The sequence below is a fragment of the Oryzias latipes genome, chromosome 12, assembly GCF_002234675.1.
Source record: "Oryzias latipes chromosome 12, ASM223467v1".
Taxonomy (NCBI): Eukaryota; Metazoa; Chordata; class Actinopteri; order Beloniformes; family Adrianichthyidae; genus Oryzias; species Oryzias latipes.
Genome location: NC_019870.2, coordinates 8,187,946 through 8,202,127, shown reverse-complemented (window position 1 = coordinate 8,202,127; position 14,182 = coordinate 8,187,946). Strand labels below are relative to the sequence as shown.

Sequence of the window (14,182 nt, the reverse complement as noted above, 5' to 3'; positions counted from 1 at the left end):
GAACCTCAGCTGCTTCTGGTTTCTGCGTCTGGACTGTATTTACTTGTCACACAATTTTTTTAATCGCGTTGACTCAAACTTGAGAATATGAGGAATCTCCAGTCTAGTTGTACTCTGCATCTTATAACTCCAACACACAAATCTGTAGTAAATGTTTTCTATAATAAAGAATTATTTCTCAAAAACATTTGAGCTGTTTGAATTTAATTATACTTTTATTTATGCCTAATTGGAAAAAGGGTTCCTATCCATTTATTGATGTGACTTGACGTGATAAATGTACTTGGTATTGATAGTTTTTCCATGTCTGCAATCACTGGGTGAAATAGTTTTCCAAAACTTTGGCTAATCAAGTGATGTAATCACAGCTAGCAGGTAGCAAGTACCCCAGACAGGAATGTTAATGAGCAATGCTCATCCAGCTCTACCTATAATAGGCTTATAGCACTTGAGTAGGTAGTGTTGGACCAAACTCCCACTGTGCACAGTCATCAATCACTCAAACAACAAAGTTTCCTTTGTGGCTCTGTCACTTTAGAATTGTTTTTCTATCAAATTGGTTCATTTCCATGAGATAATCAGTTAACCAGTTTAATGCAAGAATGACAGAGTTGTCTGTTTTGTTTTGTTTTTAAATCAGAGAATAAGGATTTGGTCGGGTTCATATGGAAGAGAAGTGCAAACAGGTGCAGGGCAAATGCATTGATTTGGTTCACTGCCTGCCTCCCGTGCCTTTAACCACTTACAAATACCAATGTTTGACAGTCTGCCTGTTCTGCTGCTATGTTGAGCCTTGATATTTGACGCTAAATCTAGCATCAAAACCGGGAAATCACCAATTGGTGGATTTGCTTTAAAGTACAGTTTACTGACAAGGATCATGGAGTCGGTTGTTTAAGTGAAGAATGATGCTGACATCCAACATACTGAGGCTGTATTACAGTGACCTCTGTTGGTGATGTGACAGTTGTCTTGTGTTTCAGGGAGCAAGAGGGCCTGATGGTCCAACAGGCGAGATGGGCTTAGAAGGCAAGAAGGTATATGTTGTCACTGAAATTGAACACATAAAGCAAATCAAAAATATCCTATGCTTTATCTGTTATGAAGGGATAGGAAATGGAAAATGTATAAAGTATTGTGTTTGGAGGGAAGGAAATCTAGGTTAAACCATTGCTTTAAATCACTGGCTTTCTCTCATCCCATTTTATCTGCAGGGTCCTGATGGTCCTCCAGGAAAAATAGGATTCCCAGGATCACAGGTAAGGCCCTTGAGCATCTTCCTACTTTTCTTTTCCACTCATACTTTTTGTTTATGTTCCTCAGGAGAGTCAAGATATCAAAATTGATTTAGAAGTCATAGAAGATTAAAGCAGTTACGAGCAGAGAATCAGGAACAGCATCATCATTTTAGAGGAAGAAATCCAGATTTAAAAGGTTTCCTCTGATTTCTGGTCAGATTTACACTTCTGCACTTCTGACTTTTGAATTTTCGCTTTGTGCTGTAAATAATCAAATTTATTCAAAGAGGTCTGTAGCTGCATTAAGGTGTTTAAACTTCTAAAACAATGAATTTATTGATAGTGGTCTTTTTTTTATATAGCAAAGGGTTTATAATTTTTAAAGTGGGAGTCTGTATAAGACCTTTATGAAAGTTGAAGAAGATTAACATGGTGCAGCATGGCAGTTCGGGGGTTTAAGTAATTGCAAATACGAAAAAGGTGCAAAGGTCACTTTAAAGCCGATAACATCTAAAGAAGAGGCATAAAAACCTCAAACGATTTATATGTCAAAAAAGTTGTTTTTTTTACTGCAAATGTCAGGGATCTGAATCTGATGAGCATTAAAGTCACTCATTTTCTCCTAATGTTTTACTTTGTCTCTAGGGAAAGATCGGAGAGCCAGGGGAAACTGGGCCTAAAGGATTTCCTGTAAGTTTGTCATCATTCTGCTGTGTTGATTAATGTTTGGTGCAGACCCTGAATGTGTACGTAGAACTTTAAAACTGAAAATATTAATTTATAAAAAGGCTGTGGGTCACCAAGCAGACATGGCTGCAGTTACACAACAAGCAGTGAAGAACTGCAAATGAAACACTGTTTAACATTCACCTCCATTCAGGGATGATTAAAATATACAACATTTCAGACATTTGCACGTAGATTAAGGGAAGTTGGGGATAAACCCTAAGGGGGCAAAAAATACTGAAAAAACTTGGTGGCAGAAGGTAAAGAAAACTATTCAATACATCCACAAGGGGGCACAATCTAGAGCTTTCGTCTGCTGGTCCCACTTTAGGACGATTGCAGAATCTTGTGTCATTATATCAGACGAAAAACCAAAGCCTAATCAAATATGGGAATTACAAACAGAGACGATTTTCTGTGGCGACCCCTTTAAAAGGAGCTGCCAAAAAGCATAGGAAAAGTTTTGATTGGTCTATCCATTCCCGGATTTGGGAAAAAGCTTGCTGCACTCATGTAAAATCTCAATTGAGTCCCCCAACACTGAGATGTGGACCCTGTTAGTGTTAGTGTCCCATCTTGTGACATGATGGGAACTTGTGCCAAATATCCAGCAAACCTGGAGACTGTTGGGAACTGGATCACAAGATCTTAAAGAAAATGGTCTAAAACCGAGATCCATTCATAGAGATTTTAGAAGACATTTGTAGCGATAGAAAACAATTAAGCTGTACAAAGTACAAAGCAGAAGATATAATCAGCTAAAACAAGATCCTAAAAAATGTTAATTCTTGATAAGAGTCTAGTCAATTTTCTACAAAGTACGCCTAAAAATCTCAGAGCAGTGACTTTGATCGTGCAGCTGGATGAGTGTTGGATAAGGCCGCAGAAAAAGTCGTTTGAAACTTGTATGATTTTTTTTTTAACATGTGATGAGAATATGACATAAGAAAAAATTATAGTGAAAAGAATCAGCCAAATCCTTCAGATTTGACTCTTTTAAACTTCTTTTTTTTTGCTTCATTGGCTTTGGCCTCATTGGCGAATTGGATTCTTACTTATACATACTGTTAAACTGTGATCTGAACTCACTTTGTTTTTAGGGTGTTCAAGGACCTTCTGGACCACCAGGGGACAAGGGAATTGCAGGGGAGCAGGTAACTTAAGCAATCCCAAAATGTCTTCTCCTCTCTCTTTGAGTTTCAGGCATCCGTGAACCTCACTTTTATCATATCACCACCTTTAGGTCGTTTAAGACCCTTTTTTGCCTTATGCAACTTGGCAGCTGATACACCAACACAATGGTTCTGTTGAAATCCTTATTTATATCACTGCTCATGCAACAGACCTGTGTTCTGCAGCTGCTGGAAAAAAACATGAAAAAATAGAGTTTTCAATATTAAATGGCTACTTTCAAAAGACCCACATTCATCACATTCATAAACTATCAATAAATGATGGTAAATGTTGACTCTCTTTACTGTGGAACGTTTGCAGACCTTCTTGTGGTTTGGTTTTGTGAGTAATGACCCGAAATAGAGGCTTAGATAGTGTGTCAGTTTGGATTTATATTGAACTCAGAATATTGAAGACAGGCCCTCAGAGCTTTATTTGTTTTTCTTTTTTATGGTAGAATGAATGCTGATTTCCACCTGTTTCCCATTAAATAAGAAGTGCATCTTTTGCCTAATCTCCCATGATGCTCGCTCCATGTGCTGCATAGCTGCTTCCACTAACAGACAAAGCTCTTTTGTTGCATACGGCCATGAACGTTTAACCATCAGTGCAAACAAAGGGCCACAAAGGTTGTGTCATGTAAATACTTTCTAATGTTTTGATGGAAAGTATGTCATAATGCAACCAACCCTATAGTCATAAATAAGTGCTCTTAGCGAAGCATTAGTTACTCTAAATCTCTGTTAGTTATTTACTTTTTTGATTTATCTGACACTGGCGAAGCTGCAATAAACATTGCAAAAGATTTCATACTTTCTGTACGTGTGACATCTGACTGACTGGGTTTATTACATGATTGTAATTTGTGTTCTCCTCCTCAGGGGCCACCAGGCCCACCTGGGACTGTAGGACCATTGGGGGAAATTGGCCAAATGGTGAGCACCAATTCAAACCAACACAAGCAAAACCTAAGTCTGAGCGTTAAAATATGCCACATCTGTTGTTCAGATTGTTCATAAAGTGCAATAACGCTCAATGATTTTAATAATCTGTCCTCAGGCTGATGAAGATTATCATCGTCATTTTGTCTGACTTTTACATGACTGTACAGAATGGAACGCATCTTTGACACATTGTTCATATCTACTGCCAGAGTGATCAGATGTAATGGTTTTTTTATTAAAGAAATTCATTCCCCCTCCCTGTTTTGTCTTTGTAAGGGTCCTCCAGGCAAACTGGGAGAACCAGGCCTACCAGGCGAGCTTGGGGAAAAGGTGATTAGAAAACTGCTGAGGTTTTCATTACATGTAAAAATGATGTTTCAGGTTTACCTTAAATTCTTTTGATGCTTATCTGTGTGTCAGGGACCTATCGGACCTGCAGGAAACATTGGAGAACAAGGGCTGATTGGACAGAGAGTATGTTTGGGTTTAATCATAAAATGTTGCCTTCTGTGACAAGTAAAAGTCTGTTAATTTTTTGCACACTGGATATATTTGTACAGGGAGAACCCGGCTTAGAAGGAGATCCTGGGCCAGCTGGTCCTGATGGAGCTAAGGTATTTTACAAAATCTCTGATGCTACATTGTTTTATGTCAAATGGTATCTTAAGCATATATAATAAGCAGATTATCTTTTGTCTAATATCAGGGGGAAAAGGGTGATATGGGTCAGGAGGGCAACAAAGGCGCCAAAGGTGAAACTGGACTGAAGGGGAAGGAAGGTCCATCAGGAAGTCCTGGTCTAACAGGCGTCCGGGTATGTCCTCTGTCCATTTGCATTGTAAATAATCTGTTTCTGAAATCTCAATCTATACCCTGCGACAGACTGGCGACCTGTCCAGGGCATCCCCTGCCTTCGCCCACAAGTGGCAGGGATAGGTTCCTGCAGCCCCGTGACCCCGAAAGAGAAAAACGGAATTGAAAATGAATGAATGAATCTCGATCTAAATTGTTCATGTTTGTTTTTTTTTTCTCCTCTATAGGGTCCAGAAGGAAAGCCAGGCAAAATTGGGGAAAGAGGCAAACTAGGTCTGAAGGTACCAAAGTCAGATTATGCTTTTATGACCACAAATACCGTTTGAAAATCACTCAACCAAAGAAATAAATACAATTTGCTTTTTTAAAGTTGGGCATTACTTTGCAATTTTGTGTTTAGGGGGCTAAAGGTCATATTGGTCATCTTGGAGAGACTGGACCAGTTGGAAAAATGGGACTGCCTGGTACTGTTGGGCCTAAGGGGTCTAGAGGAACTATTGGACATGCGGTAATGACAGTCAAAATCACTTGAGTGAAACACTGTAATAAACACTGTAGATACTTAATTGCTTGAATGACAGAGTAATGTGGCTCCATTTAGGGAGCCCCTGGTCGAATGGGTCAACAAGGGGAACCAGGTCTTCCAGGCTACCAGGTGAGGTGACTTTGATGAAACTCTGGAAAAAATGCCTTAATCACAACTGCCCATACGGTTGTTTGCAGGCTGTCTGCGGTCAAAAAATGGGCAAACCTTTACAAGGCATACAGGTGGCCCACACAAAATTTTAAGATTGTAGATTGCTGAGATGGTGAGAGCGCAAAGTAAAAAAGGTTCATGCACGTTTTTGTCATACAAGTATGCTTCAGGCGCCAAGTCGTAGCAAACACTTATATAATATGTAAGGGTAAATAAGGGTGAAGTAGGTGAGATGCAGATCTTTCATTTTTTTGCAGCTTGACTTTAAGAAATGAGGAAATTAGATAATCAGAGAATAGTTTATATGGCATACTGGTACTTATGTATTACCTGCACACCTGTGCATGCAGCATTTGAGCGTGGTCAGTAAGGGGCCAGTACGTGGACCTCACTAGAGTGCGGCATAAGAGCACCATACAACAGCATCACTGGTACATCATCACCTTATCCTTACTACTTCACAATGCACCAACCACACACACGACAATGCTATGTTCTAATTTTTATGACTTCCCTTAACGTGGCAGCACAGACCACAAGAGAACTGCAAGACACACCTGCAACCCTTTTGGATGTGGTCACACCTGTCTACGGCCTTTCATGGGCCCAGAAAACCCAAAAACCTGCAGCACCTGTATGGGTCAACCTCTAGTACTGGTGCATGTGAATAAGGAACATGTAGATGAATATAAAAAGTTCCTTTTGTGGCTGAAAATTTTGCACAGCATAAGTTCTGGCTGTCTATCCTCACAGGGGCATCAAGGACCTCTAGGGCCAATGGGACGCCCAGGACCAAAAGGTGAAAAGGTACATTTCTTTCTCTTTATGTGCAGCATAGATCCGGTTCTCTATTTGTATCCCTCTGAATTCAGACTTTTAGACTGATCTTAGATCCAAACAAATGTGTCTTATCTTGAAGCTTGAAGTGTGAAAAATGTGCCTCTCATTTTATCATCAAAATACTTTTGCCTAAGTTTTTTGGTTTACATCTCAAGGGGGAGCAGGGGGATGATGGGAAGCAAGAGGGTCCTCCTGGTCCTCCAGGTGACACAGTAAGTTGACCCCAAATTTATTTTATTCTCTCGGTTGTCCAAATTATTTTGATGTTTTGAAGGGAAATCACTAAAGATTTTAGCTAATTGGTCTTGCTGGGTATTTGTCCTTTTTCGTCAGGGACCTCCAGGGGACAGAGGAGAAAGAGGGGAATCAGGAGACCCAGGTTACAAAGTAAGTCTCATTATCCAAAAAGAAATAAAAAACCAAGAATGTTTTGTTTATGTGTCAATTTATTAACCTGTCTTTCTAATTAGGGTCAAATTGGTGTAGATGGAGAGCGAGGCAGACCTGGAGCTCCCGGAGCACCAGTGAGTGTCAAAACATGGGGTCAAAAAACTGTTTTCTGACTGTACTTGAATTTACAAAACTGCATCATTTTAGGGTCACTCTGGACCACAAGGGCAGAAGGGACCCAAAGGGGCTAAAGGAGATCAAGTAAGTGCGAAAACAAAGGCAGGTTTTTTTTTATTTTTATTTCAAGCGTTACTGTCCTTGCTTGTTTGAATAACTTAAGTTTTCCCACACCAAAAATTACAATTTTGGGATTTACTCTGATAACAGTCAGTTAACACAAAGCACAAGAATGTGCCCCACTTTATGGAAGTTTAATTCACCCAAAATTTAGAGCTTCGGTTTAGTTTTGATTGATTAAAGGAAGAGGCAGAAGGGTGTGTTTCTGCAAAATTATACTTTATATTTGGAGGATTTTTAATTCTACTACAGAGCTACAGATATTGTTTGTACTGAACAATCTAATGGCTGGTATGTTAACTATGGCTTTTCTATTTTAAGGTGAAAAGTACTGATAAAATGTGCTTAAAGTACAATATTTCACTGTATTAAATTTACTCTTCGTCCAGGGTCAGAAAGGCAAAAAGGGTCAGCTTGGACAAAAAGGAGCCAGAGGAATAGAGGTAAGCTGTGGATTTACTTTTACATAGACTTTTTCAAATACGTGAAATTTAAGAGAAATTTAATTTAAAATTGTTTTGTCCTTTTTCTTCTATTCCCATCAAATAAAAGAAAACATAAGAGTTGCATACTAAGTTCAGTGCTGTTTCCAGGGTCAAGGGGGTCTAGCCGGTCCCAGAGGGGTGGTTGGCCCAGAGGGCCAGGAAGGTGTGCCTGGGCCAGATGGTCTCCCTGGAAAGGATGGCAGTGAAGGCATGCCGGTAAGACTTTTTTAACATTATCTTCTTTTTTCTGCTGATTTGGTTTCAATATGTTCAGGTTCAGAGATTAATTAGAGCACATGTAATTGTGTTGGTAAAATGGATTGATTTTCTAAAAAAGAAGCCCTGTTTCTTTTGCAGCTAACCCAGATTCATTAATTACTGATTAGCTGGATTGAGTGATCCCAGTGTCTGACTGACTGAACACTGATGCAGGTGAGCAGTAATCACTGATGCAGGGTTAGCTGCAAAACAAACAGGGCAGTACCTCACGAGGAACAGGGTTAACTAAGAAATCCTTCTGACCTTCGACCATTTTATCCTAATCTTGTCCACCAATATCACAACCAGAAACTGGCTTTATTAGCGTTGCCATTATAGGGCTCAATGGAAGCAATGGAAGTTAACTTCCTGCACAAAGTGACTGGGATGGCTTTTTGGTAAGGCTTTTTGTGTATGTTCAACTGGGAGGAGACCCTATGGCATGCTAGACCATGACGATGCTAGAGACATTGAATCTCTTAGTTGGCCTGGAAAGGCCTTTAATCTTACCTGAAGGACTGAAACAGCCTCCTACCACAACGTCCCAAATTAAAAAACGCTGCAATCCTTTTGTGGAGGGTCCACTTATTTTATCTGTATGAATTTAGGGCGAGCACGGTGATGACGGGGAGCCAGGTCTTCCTGGTAAAGCTGGCGAACGTGGTAAACCAGGTGTTCCAGGACTTCCAGGAGATCAAGGGGGCATTGGACCAAAGGTAAGAAAACCTCTACATGCATCAAGTGTAACTATAATGAACTGTTTTAAAAGCTTTATTATAAATTATTTCCACCCATTAATTTCCTTTTTTTTGGCATATGTAATTTGAGACATGTGTTAAAACTGTATACATAGTCATATAAAGCTCAGTTTGCAGCATCACGAGGTAATAATTAAAATGAGAAACTCCATCTTTTTAAGTTTTTTTCTGTAAAGTGGCGGATGTCAATTTTCAGTCATTTGATCACCTCTCTATCCACCCAGGGTGAGCAGGGCCTTCAAGGACAGAGTGGACCACCGGGAAAAAAAGGTTTTAAAGGTGGTACGGGAATTCAAGGGCCAAAGGGAGACAGAGGACCCAAAGGACAACCTGTGTGTATTACAGCCATACATGTTGAATGTATAACACAAACAAATTTAAGAAGACCTGTTCACTAATGTGCACCATTTCATATTTCTTTCTAACTCCTAATTCGTTTCTTGTTAGGGTGATACAGGGGCTCCAGGTTTTCCAGGAATTTTAGGTGTTTTTGGGCCAAAGGTATGTTCGTCACTAAAAATGTTGACCTAAAAGAGTATGCCCTAAACATTTATAGCGCTGTCAAAATGTGTGATGAAAAAAGGTGGGTTAAAACTCAACCCACTTTTGTTAAAACATAGTTAAAAGTAGCTTTTTTTACTGAAAGCACAGAACTTTAACCCAAAAATGGGTATGATGGTTGGAATCCTTGCCTTCCATAAGCATTTTGTTATCATCAGAGAATTCTGGATTAGGCACAGAAATTTTGTGTTGTGTTCTTAGTTTTTGGCGGTATTATAGATGTAAAATAAGTATTAGTATTGATTTCCCTTTTCTGCATTGCTGCTTTTTCCAGGGGCCTCCAGGAGACTTTGGCCCAAAGGGCATACGAGGACCAAAGGGGCCACTAGGGGCACCAGTGAGTGGACTAAACTGTGGATTTGTTTTTGTTGAAAACATCCAGAAATGCCTAATTTCAATACTCATCTGTTTGTTTCCTCTCATCAGGGCAGAGTGGGAGTTGTTGGCCCAGTGGGAATAATCGGCCCCAGTGGAAGCACTGTGTGTATTAATAACAGAACTATTTCTGTTCTCCTCAAGTTTGTTCTTCACCATTTAACTAAACTTTTCCTCCTTTCACAGGGTCCTCGAGGACAGAAGGGTAGCTCAGGGGAAATTGTTAGTGTTCTCACGTTTCCTGTTCTTTTACACCATGATTAAAATGTGACCTGTGTGATACAACATCCAAAAAACAGGCAATATTAAGTCTAAATGTTTTTATTTTTCCTTTCTGAACAGGGATTTCAAGGTCCACGGGTATGTGTATTTTGAAGTGTTATCATTTTGTGTGCATGTATGCATAACTGACTGAAAGAACTGAAGCTTAAACTGTCTGTTTGTGTTTTTTTCTACATTAGGGAGCCCCTGGGCTTCGCGGACCCCCAGGACTTCCTGTATGTTACATGTTTTAATCCTTGTTGGTTTAATTAAAAGTTCTCTTCAGGATTCCCAGTTTCAAATAAGTACTTTGTTTCTTTTCAGGGCCCCCCAGCTGTCCCTCTGTCATTTGTAAGTAATGTTCACTGATTTCAAAACATAAATTACATTTTAGGGAAATAAAAAATGCCAAGAAATATTAAAAGGAGCTCAATGTTTGTGATTTTTTTCCCCTGTTGCTTCAGAAAGAAGATGGTGTCTTGTTTGTGGATACACCCACCCCCTTCAGGACTGAGGTTTGTGTGGTGTGAAATGCTCATGTATAATTCCCTCTGCATTGCCCCTCACTGTTTATTTTATTTTGTTTTATTTGGCCATTAGAATAAGCCGTTAATGGATCTGCCTATGCTGGACCAGGGAGCAGAGATCTTTAAGACCCTCCACTACCTCAGTAACCTGATCCAGACCCTGAAGAACCCACTGGGCACTCGGGACAACCCCGCCCGCATCTGCAGGGACCTGTACAGCTGTGAACAGAAGTTAAATGATGGTACGTGTGGATTCATTGTGTGCTACATACCAACAGTTTGTTTTTGTTATATTTAATACTGCCAATGTGTTTTCAGGCACTTATTGGATTGATCCCAACCTGGGCTGTTCGTCCGATACCATAGAAGTCTCATGCAACTTTACTGAGGGTGGACAAACTTGCATCAAACCAGTCACAGCTTCCAAGGTACACGAGACACGACTAGAGCTTCTCTGTCTCTGCCCAAACAAAACAAGTAGCTAATCATTCCTTTCCATGCAGCCAACAGTTACTGTTGGTCGGGTCCAGATGAACTTCCTGCACCTGCTGAGCTCAGAGGCTGTTCAGCATATCATCATCCACTGCCTGAATGTCTCAGTTTGGAGGTCAGCGGAAGATCTACTTCTTGTCCAGGAGTCTGTGAGGTTTAAGGCGTGGACAGGGGAGGTTTTTGAAGCGGGAGGAGAGCTTGAGCCCGATGTTCTGGAGGATTCCTGCTGGGTAGGAATGAGATACCGACCTAATGTTTTAATTTTCAGTCGATGTTAGCGATACAAGGATATATGACCACTGGTCATGTATGTGTTTCGGACTTACAGATAAAAGATGGACGCTGGCACCAGACCCATTTTGTGTTCCACTCCCTGGATCCCACCTTGCTTCCTGTGGTTGACATCTACAGCCTTCCAAAAAGGGCTCCAGGCTCACATTACCATCTTGAAGTAGGTCCCGTTTGCTTCCTGTGAGAAGCAGTCTAACCCCTGTGAGCATGGAGGGATGGACTTCCACCCCTGCAGGACGCGTGTGTGCTGGCTTGGAGACCAACAACGGTCTTCAAATCTGTCCAAGAAAAAGGCAACCCCTCCCCCCCCACACACAAACACACACAACAAAAATCCCACTCGACTGCAGAAACAGAGAGAAAGAAACAATGGGAAACTGGGGGGTTTCGGGTGCCAGTGAGGAGTTCTTGCACTATAACGGCTTCTCTGTACGGCAAAAGCTTCTTCAAGCCTTTCAAGGAGGATCTCCACATGGATGCCTGCTTGGAGAAAGAAGGCCACACAATGTCTCTAGAACATTAAGAAGTCAAAGGAGACAAAAGGCCAGTTCAAAAGTGAACTGTTAAGATAACTTATTTTTGGTATCTGTGCACAGTCTATTTACTGTGTGCATTTTGGGAAAAACATAATTCAAACATGTCAGAAAAAGAAGGACAGTAGGAATTGGAATGATGTAAATGTAACACACGTGCACACGTAAAGGGATATGTGTGTGTCTGTTATTTGACTTTTTTATCTTTTTTAAAGTAATAAACTAAGTGCAATGGAAAATTGAACAATAATTCTATATTTGGAAGATATATGCAAAGATTTATAAACGGTACCGCTTTATCTGTCTGTGGTGCTCGGTTCTCAATTATCACTTTGAGGTGAAATAACGCATTTGGAGCAGAAGCTTCCAAAGCTAGATTTCCTCCTGGAAGTAGGGAAACGGGCATCGCCGCGTCAGCTCTCAATTAAAAGCCACAAACCAAAGTTTGTAATCTGTCCACATGGGGCAAGAAAATGTTTTCTGTACTTTCTGCAGAGGTGGTTACTCAGACATTATTGAACCAGATGCCACTGATGATCAGGATATAAAAAAGCAATGATTAGATGTCTGAGCAGAAGAGGAGTATAGAGCTCAGGTTCTCAGTAGTGTTTTACTTAGTCCTCTCTAACTGTGGAGTGTGATCGTTTCTTGCTTTTTGGTTTATGATTTAAAAAAAGGTGTTATTATGAAATCAAAACACTACTTACAGCCGATACAGGTACAGGCAATCCTAGGTGGAGAACTGAGCCACAGAAGGGAGGAGAGTGGGTACAAGAATCCAAATAAAACCTCCATCTTTCATCAGATCCTCCCCCAGTGCATGGTGCTAAGTCAATAACGTCAGGTGCTAACTGTAGTGCTGTTAATACACCACTTGCAAAAGTTTTTGAGTGCTGTTAATGCATGCTTGTTTAAAGAAATTTAAAAAAAAATCATTTAAAATGTTAATTTGTAATATCTGAAAGTCTCCAGGTTGTCAATCATCTGTTTATGGATGTTTATTCTGAGTGAAATTTATCGACAAAAATCTAAAATAACATTTAAAAAAAAAAGAATTTTTCATTTTGATTTTGATCCAGCATTAATCACAGGGTTTAAAGTATTTCTAAGGATATTTTTTTCTGTACAAATCCCCCCTCAGCTGTATTTAATATTTTTTAGAGAGTAGTTTTTATTAAATTAAATATTTCTTTCTTGTAGTTGACACAAGTGTATATAATTGTGTAAACCTTGCTGTATACAGTGGATCCCCTATTGCTAATTTAATGTTATTTAATGTTGTGGTTATTGACAGAGGAAATTGATGTCAGTTGAAGCAAATCTATTCTTTTCTGACTATTTTATATATCAGTTATCCCAACTGGTCTTGGAGTTTTAAGATTTTTTATGTGTAAATTTGGGGCTCCAGAGTTTCCAATGTTCATTCTTTTATTTTTTTTTAATTGTTATTTTTGTTGTTTTCCTATATGATAATCAACCATGTACTGTATCAGGACTGTGCTATGCTATAAGGCGTGATTTAAAATAATTATGCAAAGTATGTGAAATATGTTTCTATTGTAAATCTGTTCTTAACATGAAAATGAGCTAAGAATACCTCACGATTTGAAAAACTTGGAGCAAAGATTTTCTATTTTCTACTACTTTTTTTTTAACTCAAGCCTGTTTGGAAATTTCCACCAACTGCAGCAATTCATCAAACTCTTGAAAAAAAACAAATTCTGGTCGATTTATTTTTTATCTGTTTTACTCTTTAGTCTTTGTTCAGTGTACAATTGTTCAATAAATATTCTCAATGGGGTGTGGTTTGGAATTTTTAACTTTTGGGGCAATACAATATTGATGAATGAAGTAATAGTGAACGATCTGGTCCTTAGGTAATCTAGAGTGGCAGATGATGCAGAATCATTAATGGAAGTGATTGTAAGTTGATGAGGTTGCCTTCACCCAAAGAAGCAGAGAAGGGTGCTCTTCTGGATGAAGACTCAGCAGACATGCAAAACTAATACAAATCAGTTGGTTTTGGGTTACAAGGCTCAGTAGATCCTAGAACATCTACTAACAGATTTCTTACATCTGTTTTAATTCATGTGACTAGAATTGTTAAGGATTTTTACATTCTTATTCTAGAAAAACTAACAATCGTATCGATTGAACTCTGAAAATTCCAAGCTATTAGACTAGATTGACATTTTCAGATGGCTTTTGTGGTTAAAGTGGTGTCAATTAGGGTTAGAATCTATCTTTAAGACAGTAATGTTATAAAATTGTCCCACTTCAGATGATTTAGTTAAACATATTAGGTGTTTGGGACATCATGGTTAACATTTTTATGTATGCATTAATAAAGGTACCCTTATTATAAAGTGTTACCATGAATTTGTTATGAGAATTGGTCAAATTTACTAGGAGATGACAAAATATATGTATACAGGTATATATATCTATCTATCTATATATAGAGAGATAGATATAGATATATATAGATATATAGATATATATATATTTTTGCAATGACCAACT

General features: G+C 39.2%; 1 protein-coding gene across 1 annotated transcript in view; it reads left to right on the top strand.

Annotated features, from left to right (window-relative positions):
* Window positions 1-13,460, top strand: part of col27a1 (collagen type XXVII alpha 1 chain) — a 66,399-nt gene extending 52,939 nt beyond the window's left edge. The window contains exons 29-61 of the mRNA XM_004074688.4: window positions 984-1,037; window positions 1,215-1,259; window positions 1,884-1,928; window positions 3,065-3,118; window positions 4,019-4,072; window positions 4,358-4,411; window positions 4,502-4,555; window positions 4,642-4,695; window positions 4,788-4,895; window positions 5,122-5,175; window positions 5,295-5,402; window positions 5,496-5,549; window positions 6,345-6,398; window positions 6,587-6,643; window positions 6,765-6,818; window positions 6,902-6,955; window positions 7,029-7,082; window positions 7,508-7,561; window positions 7,712-7,819; window positions 8,470-8,577; window positions 8,844-8,951; window positions 9,067-9,120; window positions 9,455-9,517; window positions 9,607-9,660; window positions 9,742-9,777; window positions 9,898-9,915; window positions 10,017-10,052; window positions 10,141-10,167; window positions 10,281-10,331; window positions 10,417-10,585; window positions 10,662-10,771; window positions 10,847-11,065; window positions 11,164-13,460. Of these exons, the coding sequence (XP_004074736.1) occupies window positions 984-1,037; window positions 1,215-1,259; window positions 1,884-1,928; window positions 3,065-3,118; window positions 4,019-4,072; window positions 4,358-4,411; window positions 4,502-4,555; window positions 4,642-4,695; window positions 4,788-4,895; window positions 5,122-5,175; window positions 5,295-5,402; window positions 5,496-5,549; window positions 6,345-6,398; window positions 6,587-6,643; window positions 6,765-6,818; window positions 6,902-6,955; window positions 7,029-7,082; window positions 7,508-7,561; window positions 7,712-7,819; window positions 8,470-8,577; window positions 8,844-8,951; window positions 9,067-9,120; window positions 9,455-9,517; window positions 9,607-9,660; window positions 9,742-9,777; window positions 9,898-9,915; window positions 10,017-10,052; window positions 10,141-10,167; window positions 10,281-10,331; window positions 10,417-10,585; window positions 10,662-10,771; window positions 10,847-11,065; window positions 11,164-11,310 (2,373 nt within the window). The 3' untranslated portion in view covers window positions 11,311-13,460. The remainder of the gene's footprint in view (window positions 1-983; window positions 1,038-1,214; window positions 1,260-1,883; window positions 1,929-3,064; window positions 3,119-4,018; window positions 4,073-4,357; window positions 4,412-4,501; window positions 4,556-4,641; window positions 4,696-4,787; window positions 4,896-5,121; window positions 5,176-5,294; window positions 5,403-5,495; window positions 5,550-6,344; window positions 6,399-6,586; window positions 6,644-6,764; window positions 6,819-6,901; window positions 6,956-7,028; window positions 7,083-7,507; window positions 7,562-7,711; window positions 7,820-8,469; window positions 8,578-8,843; window positions 8,952-9,066; window positions 9,121-9,454; window positions 9,518-9,606; window positions 9,661-9,741; window positions 9,778-9,897; window positions 9,916-10,016; window positions 10,053-10,140; window positions 10,168-10,280; window positions 10,332-10,416; window positions 10,586-10,661; window positions 10,772-10,846; window positions 11,066-11,163) is intronic.
* Window positions 13,461-14,182: the final 722 nt, after the last annotated feature.